The sequence below is a fragment of the Genypterus blacodes genome, unplaced genomic scaffold (genome assembly GCF_046128005.1).
Source record: "Genypterus blacodes isolate CSIRO-AG114 ecotype Tasmania unplaced genomic scaffold, CSIRO-AGI_Gbla_v1 ptg000110l_1, whole genome shotgun sequence".
NCBI classification, from domain to species: Eukaryota; Metazoa; Chordata; class Actinopteri; order Ophidiiformes; family Ophidiidae; genus Genypterus; species Genypterus blacodes.
The window spans coordinates 659,570-684,143 of NW_027466914.1; the positions used below are offsets into that span (position 1 = coordinate 659,570).

The 24,574-nt window shown below is 41.7% G+C and overlaps 1 protein-coding gene across 1 annotated transcript; it reads left to right on the plus strand.

Moving 5' to 3' along the window:
- The first annotated feature begins 855 nt into the window (after positions 1–855).
- On the plus strand, positions 856–23,264 carry LOC143009135 (receptor activity-modifying protein 3). The gene is made up of 4 exons (XM_076161150.1): positions 856–1,159; positions 14,866–14,895; positions 15,182–15,344; positions 20,506–23,264. The coding sequence occupies exons 1-4, from the start codon at positions 1,108–1,110 to the stop codon at positions 20,756–20,758; spliced, it is 498 nt and encodes a 165-aa protein (XP_076017265.1). The 5' UTR covers positions 856–1,107; the 3' UTR covers positions 20,759–23,264.
- The last annotated feature ends 1,310 nt before the right edge of the window (positions 23,265–24,574 follow it).

A 24,574-nucleotide genomic window follows, 5' to 3' on the forward strand; every position in this document is an offset into this window, starting at 1 on the left:
TATTTTCTATTTCAAATATATATATTACATGTATTATTAGTATTGTTGTTGTGATTTTACTTCATTTGATTGGTCATGATTAGGCCCTGATGGTGTAATATTTTCTTTCTGTAAATCGTATTTGAGTATAAAGAAAATCTCTCAATGAAAAAAAAAAGTGTAATAATCATTATTCGAAGAGGTAGTAGTATTAGTAGTACTGGTAGTAGTTGTGGAAGTATTAGTAAAAGTAGTAGTAGTAGTTGTTGTTGTAATACAAGTAGTATGCTGAATCCATACATACTGTAATATTGGCTGCACTGTCTGATCAATGTGCAATACGAAAGACAAACAGTAGAGGTCAGTATTAGTTTATAGTTGCCGTTTGACTGACTATTGTACAGTATATCTGTGACGTAACCGAGACGGATTATATAATATACTGTATATAGTGTAGATATATACGTAAATGCATTTTAAACACAGTAATTGTTTTTTTAAACAAAATAATGAAAAATAATTTATATCATAAGGGTTTTGTATGATGCTATTATGCTATAATGTTAGTGTTTTATGTATTTTAAGGTTTTGTGTACATGTGCGTTCGTTTTGTTAAGGTATTGATGTATATTAAGAAACAGCCCCACAGACAATTGGGACCTTTTTCTATTTGTTGTTTCTGGATGTTAACTGTGGTTTTTGAGTGTATTTCATTTTCATGTCCCCATCTAAAGGAATTTTAAACTCCCAATATTCCGTTAACATAATTCACTTTCAATCTGTTTGCCTTGGAGAAGCCCTATCACAGCCCTCTCCTCCTCCCCCAGCCCCCCTCTCTCGTCCCCACAGAGGATGCAGGACAGAGTGAGTGGTACTGAGCTGTGGATTCATGCCGGTCGGGCTGAAAGGCAGCGACGTTCATCAAGAACACGGGAGTCATCATTTGGATCCCCGTTTCGTTTCTTTCTGCAATCGTTTTTGCAAGCACTTCTGCCATATGACACCATGAGGGAACTCAGACCCGGACATTTGGAATAATAATGATAATTATGGTTCGCTTCAAATATACCTTTCCACCGAGCTGCAGCTGAGGTTTCATTCAAAGTGCTTTTGGATTCTCCCAGCGCGATGGATACTAATGTGTTCGCAGTATTAAAACTTTTAGTGGTTGGGATTTTGGGTGAGTATTCTTTTCAAATTACAGAACACATGTATTTAAACTCTGAATGAAACCTTTCCCCCCTCTATGCAAAACTCATGTAAACTCAATGCTTATACAGACTGTATACTGTATATTCATATTTATGTTGATTTTCTTTTGCCCACAAGGCCACTGCATACTTATATATGTCATTCATTGTATATGTAATTTTTCCATGTGTCAGGAAAGTGCACATGTACTGTAGATAAGTGTTTTATGAGGATGCGGCAGCCTAAAAGATGTAACAAATTCATCACAAATGCATTGAATGTGAAATATACAACAATATAATGCACAACCAGACAACCCTGACCTATATGATGGCTACAGGGGATGTTTGCATTCTGCCTAACAAGGATGAAAGAATGTATGGAATGTTTCTGGTGCGGTTGTGACTGATGGATTTATATGCTGAACACAGGGTGATGCTGATCATTGATTGGGGTGAATCACAGCATCAGTCTTGGAATCCTGTGCTGTATTTATACCCCGCCATGCTAATTAATCAGTGGTTACATGTCATTGCAGAACAAATACATTGATTTGTTCTGCAGTTTAGATTGAAGTCAGATTGAGCCTGGGCAATGATTAAAATGAATCATAGCATCAATTTAGTTTTTCATTATATGCCCTATTATGACCATTACGTAGAGTCATCACCATTAGTTGTAGTGATGTAATGTGAGACTGTAATAGAAGTAGAAGCCAGTGATGAAGAAAAATATACTTCCTTTTCTTTTTTTCTACTCGGGGGCTAGTTCCGTACACCCAGGGCTGTGTGGAGAAATTGTTGAGCTGATATCTGGACTGACACTGAGTAAAACTGCCTGGCGTCCTCCCTTGTGGGCAACTGTATCGTCTGGTCAGAGACATTCAATTTCAAGGTCTGCGATTCACAAACATTTCGGGTATTTTAGGTTTCAGATTTTGGTCTTTGGAGGGGCGACCTGCTCACCTTCATACAGCCAAAGGTAGACAAATAAGGAAAACATGGACTCGACATAAGGAATTTCCTCCACCAGTTGAAATGACTGTGGACAGGAGGTCTCTGGTCTGTTTCTAGCCAAGACCTTTAACCACGGACTCCCTTGGATCTGTGCCACGGCCCAGCTGCAGCCCTTACAGCACAGTACAACCAACACTATGTTAGATGATGTTTCTGTGCCCTGAAGCACGTTTTATGTTAATTTGCTCTAAAATGCTGATTCTAGTGTAATGGAAAACAGGCGTAAGAAAGCGATTCATGTCTGATACGACTACTACTAATCTATGTGTATGTCCAAAACAGATAAGTTATGTGATTTCACTGCCGTTGCTTTTTTATCAAAGTGGTTAGAGGTTATATTCCCATGCTGCTGTGCCTTGTAAAGGCATATAGCAACAGTTTCCTGTAGTTTCCTGTTAGCCGTTGTCTAGACTCATAGACTTTCCCATCAAGATCCCCATCGGGAGGCAGAAAGTTGGAGACCAGATGTATTTCAAGGAAACTCAAACACAAGACTCTGGAACCCCACCAATCATCAACGGCTCTGATTTGTTACTAAGGCCAGAAGGGTTCTGGGATCTGAAGCAAGGTCCCCATCTGCAACTCAGAAAATAGGGATTCCCACTGTGATGCATCTGCTTGCTCCAGTAAATGCCTGCACACACTCACAGAGAGGGAAGTGCCTCAGGGTTCTACTCTTCTGTTGAGAAAATGACAAGAGTTGTAAAAACAAAGTGGTACAATTAGAATATTTAAGGCTTGTTGTTATGCGAGAAGGAACTCAGTGTGTGGATGGGATCAGTGGAAACATTTAGTATTTGCATATAAGGTTTGCAATGCACAGTTTAAAGTGATATGGACTCACAAGTAGGGCAAAATAGTCAGAGAACCAGATAGCTAGATGGTGGTGAGTCAAAACAAACCATTCAAGTCTCTATGACGTTGTCTTGATGGGCATGTTTTGTCTTTCTACTTAAATGACCTTGACTGGCGATAACTGAAACAGTTATGTGAGCACCAGTCCGGATTTCTGAACTGAATTTGAAATAAGCCTTTAAAACAGGCCTGGAATAAAGAGAACTTATCAAAAGATACCACACATATAAGCATATAAGCTTTCTTTGTAGCCAACCAGCAGTGTGTGTGTGTGTGTGTGTGTGAGTGTGTATGTGTGTTAAAAGCATTTTTAATCAAAAGCATTTTAAATTGAGTGGACTGTTAAAGATTCATGCACCATAGAGGGTTAGCGTTTGTGTTGTCACTCATACAGTTCCCATCAAAGCCTAGTGCTGCCAACTAAGGTCAAAGGATTTTGGAGCTGCTTCACACTGTGTAGATATCCCTGTACATGTGGGGATGAATAAGGTACTCCCGTATCTTTGCTCTCTAGCTACGATGACTAATCAAGTATCCCATCACATGATAGTGAACGGAGCTGTGTATATATTGATGGTATGTAAGAGGTGGATAACCTTGCTGATAGCCATGCAACCATTTTCCCAAAGCAGCTCCAATTGATTAGGTGGAAGTTTGCTGCTGTGCACAAGCGCACACCAGAGCAACAGCTACCGTATACACAGTGGGTCTTACCTAACAGACTTCGCCTCAGGTCACTGCCCTGCTTCACATCATTTGGCTTCCCTCTGCGACTCCTTGCTCAACAGTTTCAGCCAAAGACACAACAGAAAGTGGAATCACAGTGTTAAAATGTAAAAGTACAAATACACCTCGGCACAATGAAGTAAAAAATGACAGACAATGAATATGACTCTAAGAAATCTCTGGCGCAATAGAAGAACTGTCCGGTCAAGCTGTCAGACAATGAATAAAGCATAGCAATTAGCTGAGGACTCGAATAATCCTTGGAAGCACCAATTATTTTATACGTGATCTCATTTGCAGTAGTTTTAGCTTCTCAAAGGAGCAAGAAGGCAGAGTTGAACAGGATGGTAGTTCTGAAAGAGATTGCGGCTGTCTGTCAAAGAACCAGAACTGGGATTTCCTGTCAGATACCTCAGTGACAAAGTGAGGTCAGGGCCACTGAGGGATATTAAATCACACCACGCCGAGCTGAATGTGTCAAATGAAGTCCGACGAGAGACTGACGAGCAGAAAAGGCTGGTAAATACATTCTACCACTACTTTCACATCTGCCTCTGAGTACAGGATTGTTCACTGTGCAATGTTTGAATCAGCTATCAATAGTTTTAAGCAGGCCACGATTGACATTTCATTATCTCTGAAGCGCCTGGAGTCAAGTTGAGGTGTTACAAACAAAAAGCACGTCGGTAACATTACACTGGTTATTCCTAAAGCTCAGTGTCAGGGTTAACACGACGTCATAGGCTGAGACTGTGATGGGCTGAGTCATAAATGTGAATTTCCCTGTAGGTTTCATGGTTCATGCTTTCGCTGCGGTTTACGCCCTGGATGTTTTATAAGGAATTCACTGAAAACCACCTGCCACAGTCATCGTTTACTCATTCATTGTCTTTCTTTTCTCGGATGTCACCAGCCGAGGTACCAAATTTGAATGGAAAGCAAGGTGGCACATATTCTTCAGTATTTGCCAGCAGGAGGTCAGTGAGTTTGTCAGTTTACTTAATGTCCCTTTAAAAGTCCAATCTGTCTGCACAGCCTCATTCGGTCTGACTCAATGTGGCAATTTGGGTACTTTGTTTCTGTCATCAGTGTCTCTGGCATTCAACCCTGAGTCTCAACCTTCCTCCCTCTTTTCCTGCTTCTGTCTTTTTTGTCCCTTGCCCTTTTGTCCCTCAGACAGACAGATGCACAGCCTGTTGGCACCGAGGTAAACGTTGAAACCGATGGCAGAAACCAGCCTGATGCCCATTTCCACTGGTCGCTTCCTCTTTTAGTTTGTTCCTTTCGTTTGTTTTGGATCATTTGTTTTTCCATATTTCAAGTCAAGGACCAGTGTTTGTATGTGAAGTGTAAGACACCATTAATTAGATTTTGACATGCATAAGGAGGATGATTCAGTCACTGAACCAGTCAGACGGGGGCAGGGGTGGATTTAAAGGCAATTCATTTGTGCATCACTAATGAAATGTCAGACTCCACTCAGCTATGACTGAACCTGTTGGTCTGTTAATTTGTTTATTCACTTGTAAATGAGTCCATCTAACACATGTCACCATGGATTTAGATGGAACTCTCAGTGCTCTGGCTTTGTCAGTATCACACACATTCATTCCCCAGGGGTGGCATTAACAACTAGAAAGACAGACTCATTAGATGATAGATAGCTTACTTGCTCTGATAGGATACTGCCCTAAAGAGAAACCACTACTAATACATCTCCTTAACTATCAGAGATAATGTCTGTCAAAGGCGTTTGCATGTTATTGAATCAGCATCATCTACTACACACCAGTTGTTGTTGTTGTATGTATCAGATTTGGCCTCCGTCCAAGCATACATTTTATTCTGCCAGATCTCGATTCAGATAAGGATCTGGGCCAAATTGCACTTATTCATAATCTATCATGGATAAATGGGCGCTTCTTCTCATTTTCATGTATATAAGTTTGGAGGAAAGTGACAGAAATACAGAGAAACAAGCTGTTAAGAAATCCTCTTGGACCCGCGCCTGGGTCTGGTTCCACTCCAAAATCTGGTGGGTTCACCCCTAAGTCAAACCCCACACTGTTACTAATGTGCGCATTGATCAAACTTTTGGAGTAAACTTGCTGAAAACTAGCAGCTGTTGTGAAAACGTAACTCCTCGGTGGTAAAAATAAGGTCCAGATCAAGTTGACATGTTTATAACTGTCTGGCTGCATTGATTGTAGTGGAGAGCATGTTTACTACGGCTGTGTTTCAATGACTTTGGACAATAAGGGAAAAGTGCGGCGAGGCCATGTGTCACATTGAGTGAAGGAGGCAGTAAACAACAGAGCAGAATGAGCAGCATGAATGCACATTGTCCCCAAATCCTATATTGCTGTGCCAGGTATCTTGCATCTGTCTGTAACTCAGGCCCGGATCCAATCCAGATTTACAGCTTTGTCTTTGTGTCGTGTATCTACGCAAGTGTTACTGCCATCGCTGGTATTTGGTGCTTTTTGCCGCCAGTAAAACTCTGCACATAGAGGAGGAGAAATGACTGCCGCACTGTTCTTCCAAACAACAAAATATTCAATTTTTGCTGGATGCCACAACTTCCACTTTAGCTCTTTTGCTTGGCTGAGAGGATTTTGGCCATTTACCCCAGAGAACATGTGTTGGTGTCAGTTTATCTGAAGTTAAAGAGTGGTGCATGTGGAAAAGTGCTGATGAAAGCTTGTGTTGCTTCTCATTCGTTGATTATCTTCACAAACAGAGAAGGATTGGGGGAATGTCTGTTTAATAATCTCATCTGTGTCCCTTATCTATCGCCACCAGCCTGTATTGGCATTTAAAAGCTCTTTTGTACTCACAAATGCTTAAGCTAAAGCACACAAACAAACCCTCTCATAATACATCTTTTTAAAGATGCTTAATCACTGACAAAATGCTCACGCGATGCTTGGTGCTCTGCGATCATTCAGCTTCCAAGACACGGAGACACGAAGACACGATATCTCATAGACAAACAGATTTGCTGTGCTGGTGGTGATTCACCTGAGGCATCGCTCTACGTTTCCTCTGCATACAGTCACGATGAGTTAAAATAAGATCATATCTCTTTGGAAAGTCCCCATGGTGGGTTCTCTCTCCTTTTCGAACTCTGGCATTTTATTTCTGTCCGTCTCCGTCATGGTCATCCAGTGCTCCCCGGCTTCTCCTCCCCCTCTTCCTGCTTTTGTTTGCCAAGTACCCAGAGTCCCTCTCCGTCTCCTACATCTGTGTCATTCTCCAGCCTCCTCTTCCTCTCCCTCCTCCTTGACCCCCGAAGCCCTCCACTCACAGTCCACAGCGAAGGGAAAAGATGGTGCAGCTGGGTTTGTTTTGTGCTTCAGTCTATCTTGAGAAACCAGATTTAGCTTGATAAATAATCAATGGTGTAAAGGCATTCAACCACCGAGTCTCTGCATTAGAACTGATGTTATTCTACAACTGTGGAATTCAAAATGAGGCTGTAATGCTTTAAAGGGAAATTTGGATTCTTTTTTTACTCTTTGCCATCTTTAATGATACTTTAGATTTATATCTTTAGTGCTTTTTCCTCATTTTACCATGGTTTGTTGTACCAATAAGTCTTTAACTTTCCTTTTATTGTGTTTGATTAATAATAACTGAGCAGTAACTGAGCTGAGGTCTCCCCTCACTGTGGGACTCGTTATTAATTCTGTGTGAAAACATAATTTCAGCTTTAAAATGTTGACAGTGGCCGTCTCTGTGGCTGTGTATCTCTTTGCCTCGGGGCATTACTCTGACGTGTGATGAAGGCTTCTCGGCAGCAGGAGACATCTGGCAGATATGGTTAATGCAAGATAGATTAAGATTTAATATGCTCCCTTTAAATATATTATCCTCGATGGCAAGAACAGGCAGAGCAGCGTGACATTTTTATTAGATCACATAAAAGAATGTTTAAATATGAAACAGGCTGGCGACTGTTATGAAGTGTGCCTTTACTGTGTGACAGGAAGGGCAAATACACACATTTAAAGGTCATTCAAACCTATTTGTTTACAAAGTTGAACGTCATTGACAATTAGTAAAATCTGTAGTGTGAGTGTGTGGGTGTGTGAGTGATCAAAACCGGAATGTGAGGAGTGACAGCAGGTCTTAAAAGCTTCTGGGAGACGGGCCATGTGGTAACGCCACCTGCCAGGACCTCAGGCAGGGAAACACACAGGCAGGGAAACATTGCATTTACATTTAGTCATCTGGCAGGCAGGCGCTTTGATCCAAAGTGACGTCGATACATATTAGATCTGAACGCAACACAAGCAAAGAACAAGATTCAGTGCCAAGAAGCTAAACGGGGTAAAGGCGCCAATAAATATGTAGATGGTAGAAGAGATGATAAGGTGTTTACGAAGGACAGAGAGGGACAGATTGAAAGGAGTTTGGTCATCATTCCACTTATTCCTCCACCTTGGGATCTCAAAGGAGAAGAGTCTGGATAGAGATTTAGGGCCTGTCTGTGGTTGGGACACTGGACGGCGTTCCTGGGTGGGTCGGAGTGAGTGTGAGGGAGAATAAACCTGAATGAGGGAGCTCAGATCTGTGGGTGCCATATTGGACGCCGCTTTGTAGGCGAACATCAAGGACTTGAGCTTGATGCGGGCAGCGACTGGGAGCCAATGGAGGGGATATGAACAGCGGAGTGATTTGTGCCGGTTTGGGGTTGGTTGAAGAACAGACAGGTTGCTGCTTCTGATTCAGCTGTAACGGTTCCTGGCAGACTGTGTGGGAGTTGCAAGGAGACAAGCTGGAGGCTGATTTCAAAATCCATTCCAGTCTCATGTTGACTTGCTGAACTTCGACAATTTAGTGATTTCCAGTCAATGACTAAAGCCTAAATACAGTATTTACTCTTAGAGAGGAGTTTCCTAAATTCAGCAAGTTCATTGTGCACGTAGATGGTGCCGGTGTGTGTGTGTGTGCCGTATCCTGTATTATCTGACCACCAGCAGAAGCGAGTGAACATCAAATGAGTGTACAGCAGTGAGTGGACACACACATTCACAAAGGGTGACAGTGTGGAACAATACAACATCAAAGCATAGATGTTGCAAATGGAATGCATTCAGGTGTTTCTGTTTCTGGTCTTCATTTTAGCAAACATTGGCAGTGGAAAGGTGCAGTAGAATCGGCCGTCCTGATGGTGCACTGTGACCTAATTTGACCCAAACAGGTCAATGTTTTTATCACTACAACATCCTCCCCTTGTTGTCCTGTCACATTATCGTGCCAGGGGTCTGTTTACCTTCAGCCCTCAGCTGCACAGGCCTTCATTTGTCTGAACACTGATAACAAGGTGGACAGACGGTCGATTTCTGACTGCGCCGCTAGAAATATCAGTGCTGGAGATCAAAGTGAAAGGACTGTAAAAGCCTCAGTCGTTAGAAGTCCTGTGGTTCATTTCCATCGACCTTGACTATTTGAGGTGTCTGATGTTTTATTTCAGCATCAATCAATTCAGTCTGACACGCCATGAAGAAATAAAGTTTAACTGAGCCGCCTCTACTTCCACTGCAATCTGCAATGTTAATTTTGAACACAAAATCAATAGAGAAACATAGCCAGAGACAATAAATTACACCAAAGAGAAGGGAGGGAGGGAGATAAATAGCAATGACCTACATATGGCAGGAGGGATTGTGGATCTATTATTACATATGATTCTTCACAAATCGACCTCTGCAACCATCTAAAAGCCCACAAATAACCACTAGGAGGACAATCGGACACAAATTGAGTGTTCGCCATCCTACACAGCACAACACCACATTCCAGACATTCACTTCAGCCTCTAAGTGAGCTCGTAGTATCTGACGGGCTTTCTGTTTATCTGAAGGAGAGTGAAACTATTCCTTAAAAGCAAATCCTACTGCAGCTATCAGCCTCAGCGACCTCAGCCAGATAGCCTCAAATATTCTTCGAAGAGCTGGGAATTCTTCCGGATCTTGGACGTGATTTCCGTTTGGAAAACAAAAACAAAGTGGGAAATTTACTTGCCGATTATTCTTTTCTCCCTTTTTGTCTTCAGTTCTGTTTCTGTGTGGTTTGCTCAAAAACGCCTCACAAGTTTCGCATTTGACCTCTTTTCTACAACGGTGTGTCTGTTCCTTTCCTTTACTTCCCTCCGGCCTGCATGGATGTCACCTGCATCGACTCACGCAACGCAAGCAAAACAAACATTTCCCTTTTAAGGCTTGCGTTTTCATTGATCTGCCTTTGCTTCAATTGTTTTTTCTGCTGGCTATGAACACAGGAGGCGGCATGCTCAGAGAAACCAAAGTTGCATGTGATCTTCAAAGTGGACGAGCAGCGAGGGCAGGGTCAGGCTTTTTATTCATGAATGCAAAGATAAGTGTGTTTACAGATGGAAATGAGCCTCCAAATTTATTCAGACCTGCAGGGTTTTGCTTGATTTCACCTCACATGTCCTCCTTTTAAACACGCGATGCACTTTGCTGGAGCTTATTACCAAACCAAATGTGGATACATAATTACATCTAATGTCGGGACTTCCTGCTACAAATCAAAAAGCGTTCTTGTTATCTGGACATTCCTTACATTGTTAACAGATTTCAGTGTTTCCTCCTTGCTGTTATTTATCAATTTCCTCTGCCTTTAATAAAGTTAAGATCCACTATTTGGCCTTTAAACTGCTACACTTACACTAATATCTCTATTTTAAGATTGTCAACTAGATTGTAGAGTCAATGATGTCCTCACTACTGTTCATCTCCAACACTAATGACTGTAGGAATCTATATAAAGACAAGCACAGACTTAGATTTGCCGATGACCCAGTTGCTGTCAGTCTCTTGTATGAGTCATTGCATGGACCAGTGGTTGACAAGCTGGAAAAGTCGCTATTGACTTCAGAAAGGCATCACTTCCTTTGTTGAAGGACAAGCAGTGGGAAAAGTTGAGCGCTATAAGAGGTTTGGTGTTTGAGTTAAAAACAGATGAAATGAGGTTGAACAGTTGGCAGTTCCTCTGTCCATCTCAGAGTAGAGAAAGAGAAAGACATATATATATAGAGACAGAAGGAAGGGAAGGAAGGAAGGAAGGAAGGGAGGAAGGAAGAGACATGAATTCCTGATTTTATTCCTCCATTAATTATATCTTAACACTGGATGTTTTATTGCCGTGAGCACAGATCCAGACAGACCCTCTTTCATATCCTGTTCAGGTTTGTTATTCAATCTTTCCAAGTGTTAACAATATTCAGAAGTGGAATAAAACCACTCTTGTTGTTGTAAAGGACTTTTGTTTGGGAAAATTGCATCAAAAGTACATCCAAATGTTTCTTTAATGCGTTCTTACTGCATCTCTCCTCTGCATTAGACACATAGCACATGACCTCGCAGACCTTCGTCGCCACCTTCCTGTCCCGATAAGGACGAGGCAGACGTGAAGTAAGGCAGACGCTGTCAAATAAACCCTATCTCTTCTACTTTGGATCTTGCTTTTAGCTTCTGCTTCCTCTCATCTGTATATTTGGTTAAAAGTGTGAGCAGTGTGCCAACTGAGAGCTGATGCTGAGCTGGCACACTGTCAAGCTTCAGTCAAACAACTTGATTTAATTCACTCCTAGTTTGACATTGTTCTAATGCAGAGCTGAGGCAACAATTCAAGTTGACAGCTCAGACGGTTGTCGGTTCAAAGCTGAATACGTTTCCTTTATGTGCTAACAAAGCTTGTGCAGTAACAGCAAATAAAAGCGTCTAACAAGCATCCTGGTCTGATGGAAGTTATTTTCCTTGTGGAGTTCATATGGAGGCTTGAAGGAAGCTAATAACTGCAGCCTGTTTCTTGCCAATTTCAGTCTCCCACACGCAGAGCATCTAATGAGTATCCTGCAGTATGGCTAATTTCCTTCCTTTATATATTGAATTGAATCTTATTGCTGTATAAATATCACTCAAAGCTTATTGTACACATTAAAGCAAAGAGCTGCTTGGTAATTTATAGTGCTTTTCCCTTCCGTCAGTCAGGAAAAGAGCAATGTACACATTCATTCAAAGACATAATAACTGCTCACCACGCCGTTTAGATTGAATATTTATATATAGTAGAACTCATTTTGAATCAGCTATTTATATGTTAATATGCCATGGATCATAGCCATCTTGCACTTTGAAGCTGGCGTGCACTCGGCTTCATAATTGTGGAGATAATGAGCTCGTTGTGATCTGTGAGCAGCACTCTGTGAGCAGCGTCCAGTAAAAGCTTCATTATCATATAACCGTGTGTGTGTGGCCTCTCTGCGCTTCATCGCCTGGTCAGTTGTTTCTCAGCAACAGCTGTCACAGCCCAACCAATCTCCCTGAGGAGGAATGCGGCGGTCCAGTAAACGCTATCATCACTGGCAAGCAGCTGAAGGATTTGAATGTGACACATACAAAGTGATTCATCAACGTGTAACTGATGTGACAGATTTAAAGGTGCTGATGTGTGTTTGGATTCATTCTCCTCTTCCATGGAGGATGCTTCTGTCCAAGTCTGATGTTTGGTTCATTTCTTATCAGGATTATTCAGACATGGCCCAGGATAGGAATTTTAACAATGAATTCTTAATATTTCTTTTTGTCATTTTGGTCAGAGGTAATCTTAACAAAACATACCTGACATATGAGAAAATGAGAGAGGGGATATGAGAGGAGTTATTTGTTTTCCAGCCTGGATAAGGATCCAGACCGACAAACTAAGGCTCGAAACACTCAACAAATCTAAGTGACTGAAGATTATAAGTTACTAGGATAACACATTTAGCATACACAAGGCAACTAAAGATAAATAGCTTCAATCGATTCTGTGCGATGGTGTGACACCATGCTGGTTGTCAGTTACACACTCACACATATGAAAGACGATGACTAATGTCGCTCCTTCAGCCTAATCTACAGTGTGTTATTGTTTTGGTTCACTCTGACTCTGCTGTAAGCTGTAATGCAAACAGTTCGTACACAACTTCTTTGGCAGATGTACTGTAGTTGTGTCAAAAGCATGTTAGATGAATTCATTGTTTGGACAGTGTGTAACTGTCACTACTCCCTGAAGCTGAATCCAAGCTTCATCATTTGATTCCACCGTATTGAAACCTACACTTTCCATCAACTGCTTTTGTTTTTTTAAATATATATCCTACTTTAAGCCTTTCTTGACAGTTCCAAAAATGAACCCACCGCACATAGAGCCTGTCTGTCAGCGGTTCTCAGTTCTGCTCCTGGAGACCACAGAATTGCATATTTGCCATCCCTGCACCACTGCTACCTGACAAGCTCATTCCAGCGCAGTGTACAGGGCAAGATTGCATGTTTCACTACTGAGAAACACAGCTTGTATGAAGTCCAACATTGTAATTAATGTACATTTTTTCATTTGTTAATCAGTGAGATTCTATATACTAGGGCTCATTCAGACGTTTCAACACCTCTGCGAACAATACTAGAGGTATTTTATATGTACATAGTTACTTTCAAATGGCGACATCATCTGAAAGATTTCCTGTTTAAGTCTTCTTCATGTTTCTTAAGAGAATAAAGTCTCAGGTGCCAAACCGTGTGAACATAGTGGGTGTCAGACTCGTACAAAGCCACAACCATTTGGCATGTGTGTTGTTGTGGCTGAGTGGTCATGATGATGGAACGGGAATCCATCTTGGGTTTCACATTTAAGGTTTGAATCCTGCCAACAATGCTTAGTGGTTAGCACAGCCTGGATGTGCTTTCTGTGTGTGCATGTTCTCCCTGTGAAGAGCAGATTAGGCTGATAGGCTTCATGTTTATACTGCATACTAAAGGTGTACATACCCTTGCTTACCCTTGGTTACGTGAGAGACTTCAATGAAAAATTAATGCAGGTGCTATAAATAAAACAACCTGTGTTAACTTCCCTTTGTGTCAGGACAGGCTCAGAACTTATCAATCGAGCTACTTTTGAGTACATTGGTTTAAAAAATGTATCTTTTATTAAAAACAAACAAGGCTCTTGCACAGCAGATACTATGTTCATGTACATGTGCTCTATATGAACTGGTTTTGTTATTTTGCCTGCATATTAGTATGGAAGTCTGAAGAGCCCGTTTCAGCGCGCTCGTAATTGGTCATGATATTTGATCATCTGTATTGATTGGCAGACGCAAAGAGCACATTTCCCCTGTGCTCTGATTGCGGCACTCAGTTAAATTATTTTCTATCCGCATTAACGTCTTTATTAATCCTTTAATCCTCTTTCAAGAGACAGCGAGAATTGATTTTAATATCTCCAGATGAGTGCAGCATGTTATTTTACAGGAACGCCAAGCTACACACACTCACAGTTACACACTTGGACACTGTGTGGAACAATCACAGACTGATCTGCTGGACACCAAAGCTCCAAAGCAACAGTTAGCGAATTGTGATCACTAAATACATCACAGCATCAATCACCAACTCTGTGTAGTGATCGAAATCAGGCCAAACACCAACAATTCCTTTTCTTCCTTATAGCCTAACACATGAAGTAGACACAGAAGAGGACAAGCACTCTGGAATTAAGGGATAAAGGGTTGATCTTTTGTCACAGCCAAAGCTTGAGTGGTTGTTGGAACAGGTTTTGATGTTTGACATTTGATATTATTAGAGAAGCCCAGGTGGTTTGAATCTGCTGCCCCCTCAATCAGATGTGGTTGGGTTTGTTGTGGCAGGAGCTCCTCGTCCCTCCATGCAACATGTTTGACTCTCGTGATGTAAGCGAGTCCCTGCCTTGCCCTCCACCTGACTCTTTTCCCTCTGCAGATGTGAATGTGAGGGAATTAGTGTTTACCACAGGGTCATGTCATAGGTTGCATGCCCCTCATAACCACAGAGGAAAGCTTTGATCATGACATATGAGGGGAGAGGGGACAGTGGATTGGGAGGACCAAAGATCACAGAGAGAGCGAGAGAGAGAGAGAGAGAGAGAGGGGGGGGGGGGGGGGGGGGGGGGGGGGGGAGAAAGGAAAATGCTTTCTTCTTATCAAGTATGTTTTGGAACCTGCATCAATCTCCACTCTAACACACTTCTGTTATTTTGTCCCTTTCCACAGTGAATGCCTGGATGTTGAGAGAGGTTTCAGGTGAGCATATCCATCCAAACAACCATCCAGCTATCCATTCATCCAAGCTATTTCCTCTGGGGCATCAGTGAGGGATTACTGCAGAAATACAATTATAAGTAAACACATTAAAATCAATGGGAAAACATTTCCTTAATAACGCCCTATTCCATTGAACTCATGACGCAAAGTTGGAATTTCCACACTACTGAGTCACCACATCTTGCAAAATAGGTCGGAACTAGTCAGAATTGCATGCCAGCACTGATAAATGCTCTGAGCTCTTCTGCTCATTCTGTCTCCTCAGCCACTGACAGTCCCATCATGGAGCCCACGCCCTCCCGGCCCACCATGTCCAAGTGCAATGAGTCTCATCTGCAGTGGGAGATGGAGGTGTGTGGCGAGGACTTTAAGCGGGACATGGCCCGCATTGATCCGCAGCACTGGTGTAACCTCACACAATTCATCAGGTACTAACATCTGTGGAGTTCAGAATACTGGCAGCTCTGATTGTTGGCATGAACACAGGTGGGCTTGTAATTGCATTCATGCGGGGTTAATCACTGCTTGACGTACGCTTTTGTTTTTTCCAAATGGATTATCTGCCTTGGTACAACAGGATCTGGTGTAGTTTGCGTTGGAACCATTTCTTATCATTTTGGCTCTGGAATAGTAAATCTCTAATAAGGCGAAATCTTCATGAGTTAAGAAAAAAGGAAAGACTAAAGTGAACCATAAGGTCCCCACTATGGACCATCTCTGCACACAGAAAGTGACAAAAACCCCCGTTCATTAGTATCTTTTCGCAGTTTAAGCAGAGAATCGCTGCTGAAAGAAACGTTTCCCAGCCAATTTAGCCGTTTTTACGAGGATCATATATAATGGAGAGCAGTGAAAGACGAAAGGCACCTGAGAGCTCGAGAGTCGGCAAAATATGAATCTTTTCTCTTTATCATTCCTCATTTGTGGAGTGGCCCTGCCTTTCCGTCTGAGAGCTCTAAATTCAGGCCGTTATTTATGGAGCTGTCAGTGCTGCATGCTGTCGCTTTCTCACAAACACTTAAAGGAGATTGAGCGGTGCCAGAAAGCGGGCATGCAGCTCCACCTCCTACAGTCTGCTGAGGATTCTGCAAAAACAAAGCTTTTACATCTGTCCTAATCTATCTTTTCTTCCCGTCCTGGTCTCTCTTTATTGTTTATTCTGCACAGAGTAAGACAGATATGAATCTGGTGTCTTGCATGGAAACAAATACATGCAAACTCTAAATAATTAGTTATTTCAAATCTGGTAAGTAGAGAAAATTGATTCATGAATTTGATTGGAACGGTTTCTAGGAAGCAGAAACCGAAGCTTAATCAGAAATGTTTTGCACCCTTTTCTCCGTAACCATTATTTTTCTCAGAATAAATGAGGCCTTGTGTTGTTTTTCCAGCAACACACTGGATCAAAAGAATGTATACACACAAGTTTATGAAAATGTGTGAAAGGAAACAGAGAATATCTGTTTATCATCAGCATCACACATTGGTGAATTTAATGTATTTAGTCTTATACAATGTAGAGCAGTGTCATAAATGTGACCCTTGTGTGAGCGTGTAATGTCATCATCAACAGATTTGGATCAATATTTATCTCTGGGATAAGATGTTCCCCTCTGTCTTAGAAAGAGTTTGAGAAAAATCCTGCCTACAAATTTCATTAAAATTTATCTGTTAGTTTTTGAGACAGGCAATGTATATACTGTATTTATTTACCACAACATGTTGCTATATACAAATGACATTCTGCCCGTCTTCTTATGGAAAAATAGGAGTCACTGAACTTAATACAATCCCATAATGTAAACAATACTGTGATTTTATCTGTTTCCCATGAAATAAGAGTTCAGTTTAAGTTCTCATCTCCTTCTTTTTGGCCCTCCTGCCATAGAGTCACCATCATTCTTTCCAAAGTACATTACTGCCACTGCCACTGAGCTTCTAGTAGATCCTTTAAAGTCCTAAGGCTGAAGTCCAATTGTAGTTACACGTTACTGATGTTAAAAGCGAAGCTGTGATGCACGTCTTTGTTGACAAATCAAGTCTGAAGTCTCAAAATGTTTGGACTGGATTCTGATCGGAGCCAGGAGACGACCAAAGTCAATAAGCAAAATCTGTCAAAACATAGTTCAGGGTAAAAATAATCCTTAATTATCCTTTACGCAAGATGATGTAAGAGTTACATAATTTGGGTTATTTGATACTGTTACACTCTCACACTGAGGAACTGAGATGGACATGTTTTCTCGCCCTCCTGCTGCTTCCAGACAGGATGAAATAATAGTGGCCTGTAAAATCAAACCTATAAATAGAGCAGTGTGTTTTTTGGATCCTTTCATATGCTGGCAGGATGGGGTGGCTTAATACCAGGCTGCGTTTTGTACATTTTGTCCATGCTCTGTAACACCAGTGATGCCTACCGATGCAGAGCTGATGGATATGGAGAACCAGTTTAAAGATTAGACGCATGAGTCAGAATTTGTTTAAGGAATTCCTTCGGACAGGCACCGAGTGGGATCTGCACGTCAGTCGGACTCCTGCCTGTTGAAACGGCCGAGAAAGACAAAACAAAAAGGCGAGAAATATCCATAACTCGAGCAATCTGAAAGAACACAAAGTAGCAGTGTGTGTATCCCTGACACACTTGTTATAACTACAAACGCCCAATGGATCCATCTGTCAAAAACCCATCTGTCAATCACTGACAGCTCCATTGCTAAACAAACACAGCATGATGTGCTTTCATGGGAACGAAGCGTGCATACTCCCACATTATTACTAGATGCATGACTGCTTTGGGTATATTGTGTACAAGGTGTGATTTACATGAGAGTGCCGGGGAGCTCCCTGCAGGGTCTGGAAGATACTGATAAGGGAGAGATGGAGGGAGGGAGGGAAAGAGTGAAAAACACGAACAAGGGGAAGGAGAGCACGGTGAAACAGATCAGGGCTGAGAGCGAGAGAGCGAGGGGCCTCATGTTTAAACAAGCACTGACCCCTGCAGAGCTTCCTCTATTTGACAAATGAGCCGTGCCTCTGTGCGGGCGATAGCTGCCAGCTAAACACTCAGCAAACATGACTCTTATTGTTTGAAATGAGCCGATACGAGCTTGTGCCAACGCAAAGGGAACCAAATAGACACAGCACAAAAGAGTGTGTGTCCGAATGTGCTTGTATGAACCTCCATCATTTACCTCTAACAACATTGATTTTCTGCCCTGAGTGGTTTGTAACTACAGGAGAAGCCCGGCTTAATGCTGTGAACGCAGGGACAGAGACACAGTGTCGCTGGACCATCCGGCTCTTTTTAATGAATATTAAGTGTTTGAAATGACTGTCGGTCATTGTGTACACCAGATGCCGCCCCAAAGTCATCATAGGTTTTTTTTCCAGCAGCCTCTAATGACACCTAAACATCAATTTAAAGCCTGGTTTGCGTGTTCCATGCAGCTAGCAGGGGTCTGTTATGTACACATGCTAAACAACCAGACAGAGGGACATCAGGACACATGACACTCACTAAATGGTCAATTATACGATGATGCACTTGTTTACTGGCCTTGTGTTATGTGTATGCGTGTGTGTGTGTTTGTGTGTGTGTGTGTGCATGTGGGTCATATTCCTAATAGATCCATTCTTTGCTGGCCTTTTATTTAAATGTCAGTGTAATGTTCAGTTCAGTATCATGAAATTGGATCCTATGACCACCGCTGCAGGAAAACACTAACAAGGAAACACGATCTTTCTTTCTCTACCTTTTGTATTCATTCTCTGTATACAGTCTACGTTTTCTATATTAATAGTAATGCAGTGCAAAAGGGCAATTTAATACCTGTGAGTGGTTATTACAGGATTGCATAGACCTGCAAACCATCAGTCTGCTTTCTATAACATTATAGAGGTAATACCTTGTAATGTATAATACTAGGATGTGTAGGTTTGTACTGCTTTAACATTAAAACAACAACAAGACTTCTACTGAGTCAACAAATACTCGTATCTGCCTTCAAAAGTACTGTGAAATAACTGCAAAGCTCTCTTATTCCCTTCAGTCCTGGATTTCCATCACTTCTACCTTAAAATCTTTGTTTCACACATTTTCATCATCCTGCCCCTCAACATTAGCCTCCACTGTTCATTCCTCAAATCCCAACCTGTGGCATAAATAAGAAGCCCCAGCGAGTCAGTGATCATCAGATTTGTCTCATATTGTCATTGCTGTGCTGTGAAACGCTGGTTAGGCAACATCCTTCTATTAAAAGAAGTAGAAGTAGTACAAACAAGCAAATGAGTGTGTAGGTACAATCTGATGTAGTGTTTACAGCCATTTACCTTATATGAAGTTATGAATGATGAGTCACTACCTCCTCTCTCAGGAGCGCTGATGTGTGCCTTCAGCTTGTTTACTAAAGTTTGAGCTTCCACTGGTTTAAAAATAAACTATCGCTGAGTCCAGCTTTATCAGGAAGCTTTCCTCAGCAAAACACACTTCTCTTATCACTGCGATCTTGTGCCTTTTTGTCCCCCATGGACACTCTATCTGGACTACACGTACACTTTGCGCACATTACACATCCCAGAATGACAGTGGGGTTTATTTGATTTGTAGCACTTAAGCAAAGGTCTTTCAAAACAAAGGGGGCTGTTTGCGTCAAAGCTTAACTTAAATGCTGCTGTATGAAGGAGCAATGGTGCGAGACAGGTCTGTATATTAACGGCCCTAATGGCCTCTCTTTCCTGGTAACGGCTGCTGTTTTGTATTAGCGGTGCAGTGAAGTGAAGTATATGTTTGTGTGTGACTTTAGTGTCTTATTGTTGTGTTACTCTACACGTTTCCTGTATTCATTACTGTTGCAGTGCATTCAATGTCACAGAATGTCCCCGTCCTTTGGGTCCAAAGGATGTAAGGAAGACATTTGTAGAGTCGGTAAGGGTGAATTGTAAGTGTTCTGTTCTGCTGCCTTGGTAGTTAGCATACAAATGGCTGCTGTTAGTGGATGTCATGGGCTTGAAGGAAGGAGGAGCATTGAAATGGGATTAGGGTTGGCTGAATGGATTCATCGATGAAGTCCTGAAAGGCGAAAGGCTCCATGAAGGCTCTGAGTGCCTTGGGATGTCGGCTCAGATAGAGGAGAGTACTGGACTCAAACAGGGAGTAAAACAGAGAGCAGCCGAGCTCTGATGCTCATTAATACAAGCACATAAAACACCCCAGCAGGATTTTATTATAGGACTTCATATAATCTTAATAATTGGATGAGCTGCACTTCACTCCTTAAAGATGAACCGCTCACCTCCTTAAATGAATACCTCATCATCATCAACTTTTATTTCATCTTGAAATACCCTTGAGGCCCTTCATTTTCGTTTCCCCTCATCTAAAATAGCAGCGTTATTATTTGACATCCAATAAATACAATGTAGCATTTTAACAGGGGACTTGTTATGCTCTGTTATCTTAATTCAGTTTTGTACCGCAACACAGTGGGGAGAGTGGAAATGGTATGTGTTGGAGATTGTCAAGATAAATGTTGTTTGGGTTCTGACCTTTCTGTATTTCTCTCTCTCTCTCTCTCCATTCCCTCTTCACAGTGAGTACCACGTCTTCACCCTCTGCACTGAAACAAAGTCCCAGAGTGTCAACTGCTACTGGCCCAACCCGCTGGTAGAGAGTTACATCATCCGCATACACAAGCACTTTTTCACTAACTGCACCACTAATGTTGAGGTGCTGGTGGACCCATCAGATGAAACGCTCACCATCCTCATCCTGATCCCCGTCTTCCTCACCCTGGCTATGATTGTGCTGGTGGTCTGGTGCAGCAAGAGGAGTGACATACTTTAGGGAGGAGCGGAGGATCGATGGGGACAGAGAAGGAGCGTCTCATCCTCTCGGCTTCTACAGATCTGAATACTGACGGGATCGTTTTGGAATGTTGTTCTTCTTCTGGTCAAATTACCCCACAAGTGGTAGCGCCCACGACTTCAAGCTGGTACAATTCTCATATTTAATATCGACCAGTCATCTGTGAATCATTCAACACAACGGGGACAAAAGCTCCGTACCACAGAGAGCTCCTTACCACTCTCATGTGTACACACTGCTCACACAAGATTTGGACTATCCAGACATCGAATATATTCCCAGTACTTCTACACGGATGCCAGAAAACACAGCTTCAGATGTACATTTGTGAACTGTGATGAACTGTTCCTGTCCTCCTGAAGACGAGTTGACTTGTATGCGCATAAAGATCTTTAACGTGTGCTGTAGCTGTGTACCAGAGAGGGAATTCAGCTGTAGATATAGGAGGAGGATTTCAATGTTTTTGTCCTGACTTAAAGGTAATGATGACCAATGGCATAATCAACCAAATCTCTGCATTCTTTAGAGCTCCTGGATCTGGATCATTGTGTGTGGAGGTCCTTTTGTCAGAGCACTGCATAGTTGCTGAAGGCCAAAGTATCCAACCAAGTCTTATTAACCAAGTGGAAAAAGACTCCGAGAGGACTGCTTTGTCAATTTACCATCCACCATTTGTAAAATACTTTTTTTTATGATACTGTTTGGTGGCTTGGATGAAGAAAGACAAATTTGGACCTTAACATGAACCTGCAAATAGTGTGTTGTTGTTGTTTTTATCCTGTTGTTGAGTTACTAAGCAGATTTATCGCCACTGGAAAGGATACACAGTGTGTGTAACCCAAAGACAAAACCCACTGCGATTCATATATTTGGGGAATTCTCAGGATTTCTTCATAGCCCCTTCAGACTGATTATAACTTATTGGATACTGTTGAATAAAACGCTCACATAGAAGAATCCTCAATGTAAAGACACTCAATGTGAACCCGCTGATGTACAGTTGTCTTCTCCTTGTGCCGTCTACTGTATCTGCATTGCTTCTCCAGTGTTGCTCAGTTCACTAAAGAATACATGTGATGCTTTGGAATGAAGTCCTTGGGTGGAAGACTTAATGTACACACGAAAGCATTCGCCGCTTTTCCCTTCAGAACATTTCGCTTCACTCTCTGCTCTCAAGCATACACAGAGTCTCATTGAATTAGTCTATGGAAGGAGGTTGTCAGCAACAATTTAATCTCGAGCTCTTACTCTTTATTTAAATTATTTAAAAAAAGTTCCCATCTGCCCCTGGACACTGATCTGCATCATGATGTAATGGCTCAGTCCCTGGGAGACGCTTCAGTGTTCCACTTAAACCAGCCAACCTTGCGTGTTGTTCAAGTTGAGCAAAACCCTCAGGTACCACTGAGATTTAAACCAAGGATCTGCTGTTGCGTATGTATTCATTAGTTCATATTCTTTTGAGTAAATCAAAAAGAAGCAGCAGTATAAATGGAGCATCACACCACAAATATGATCTTAAACAATTCAGTAATCCCCCATTTCACAATTGTAATATTAACTTTGATTTGAGTAGTTAATCTTCCTCCCACTTACCCCGTCTTTCCAAACTAACCCTCTCCCACGCATTTGTTCCACGATTGATCATATCTCTCCCAGGTTTTCCTTCCACAGAGCACATTCAGCTTGGTTTCATCCTGAAGCTGTCCCAACCTCCCTCCTGAGAGCTCCCAGTGTGCTAAAGAAGTCTTCCTGCTGACGGGGAAACATTATGCTTATCTAACACATATTTGGGATTCATAATTTGTCTAGGGGGAAACTGTATAACTCTGTGAGTGTGTGTCCTTGTCTGTGTGGAAGCGTATGAGGGTTCATCACTGTCCAAGGCTGGAAATGCAATCATTACCAGCTCACATCAGCAGATCCTGAGGTGACCATGTAAATTCTATCAACTGAAGATCTGATTACTGAATTATTTACTATTCCTACTATTTATGACTGCAATTAAATTCAAATTAAAGCTACAATTCCAATGCTTGTTTGCCGTTTGTGTGGTCGCATCACAGCACTCACTCACTCACAAGCAGATGACACAGAAAATGTATTTTAGTGCTGCTGACTCATCAATTCTGCACCCAAGCTTTGCTCAAATGTGATAACAAATGTAATAATCCAGAGTAAATATATATGCAACAGTTTGACTTGCATGAGATCCATTATTAACATTCAATAAGCCCCACAGCTACAACATGTATGCTGAATAAGCATTCAAAATTACAATAACACCAGATGGTAAAAAGGTCAGTATTAACATAGTAGTAGCATATGAACTCTAGCTCAAAATTGTGTTGCCCAGAGGAAAGTTTTTCTCGATAACGGGTGCTTCTCAGACTGTGGTGTGTGTATGAGTGCTGATACTTGAAGCACCCGATGCTTAAATTAATTAAATGGGTGTCTAGAAAGATTTAATTATTCTTTTTAATCAAAACTTCATCAGGTTTTTTAATAACCTGGTTTGTCACACAATGTACATTCTGTTTGGCTTCTGTTAGATAACTCCTTATCTATTTAATACACTTTGTTATTCTGATATAAATAATACATATCTTTATTGTATTCTTGAATTTTTCTCACTGTTTCAAATTATTTTTGATCGGAAAGTATCTGCATGCACTGAAACGGCTGAATCCAAGGCAGAGCTCTGTATAAACCTTAGAAACAATACAAAGAAAACAAAGAGCTGTGGAGCTTCATGTGTTATCAGTGCATCATGTAAATAAAGTCAGAGTCCCACAATGCAGTCATCACTGTCAGTGGATGACGGTGGAGGATGTTGACATTGTAGCTGACTCCAGACTGATGGAAAGGACATTCAATAACTACAAAACAATTCAAGAATCATTAGTGCCTCCACCCAAACAAACAAACGGCAAGATCGGAGGGAATATTTATTCCATCATGAACTGTTCAGGAAACAGCCAGAGAGATTTTTGTTTCTCTCTGAGCCGGTTTAGAGACACAAACACAGAAGACAATAGTTCATTCTGCGGTGAGGGGAGATGTCGCAGCACAGTTGCCCTCAAGGATGACTTTTCACAAGGCCTCCACGGCCAGCATCTTACAGGCAGGAAGGATATTAAAGCCTTTTCCCAGAGTTGACAGAAGAATACAGGGAAGTGGGTTGACCGAGTGGTTTTGACCAAAAGCAGCGCAGGAAGTGTGAGAGTGCCATGCTTCCACGCAGAGCTGCACTGTTGTGAACACACAGAATGAAGACAGAACAAAACAGTATGGACCCACAACTTATTGGGCGTCCAAATACTGTAAAACTGAAACTACTGGGATGAGAAAATGGCCAGAATTTGACCTAATTTACACAGAGCAACAACAGAAACACTGAATTTGAATGGACTTCATATCTGGGAATCTACACTTTGCGTCACACTATGACCTTTCCACAATTGATTGGCTTTGGATGATCAAAGATGTAGGTTAACAATCGCCGTCGGCACCTATCCAATACTTAATGAGCAGCCTCTAATCAATGGATCGCCTTGTATTCGGTTCAGAACCAGCTCTTATCAAGCTCAAACCACCAACTGCTCCAGAGCTCATTAAGGTCTGGACAGAGGGCTAGAATCTACAGAATTTAGGGGGGAACGATACAACATACATTTGTGAGAGTATGAAAGTATGTGAGACCAGAACCTTCTATGGGAACATGACTACTTTCCTTCTATCATGTACTTTGTTCCTACTAGTTGCATGTAAATAGCACAGTTTATGTGAAGCCTA

Excerpts from the sequence above, each read along its gene's own strand:
- LOC143009135 (XM_076161150.1), top strand. The coding sequence starts at position 1,108 with ATGGATACTAATGTGTTCGCAGTATTAAAACTTTTAGTGGTTGGGATT. Across the intron at positions 14,896-15,181 it reads GATGTTGAGAGAGGTTTCAG|CCACTGACAGTCCCATCATG; the intron begins GTGAGCATATCC and ends CTGTCTCCTCAG. Across the intron at positions 15,345-20,505 it reads AACCTCACACAATTCATCAG|TGAGTACCACGTCTTCACCC; the intron begins GTACTAACATCT and ends CCCTCTTCACAG.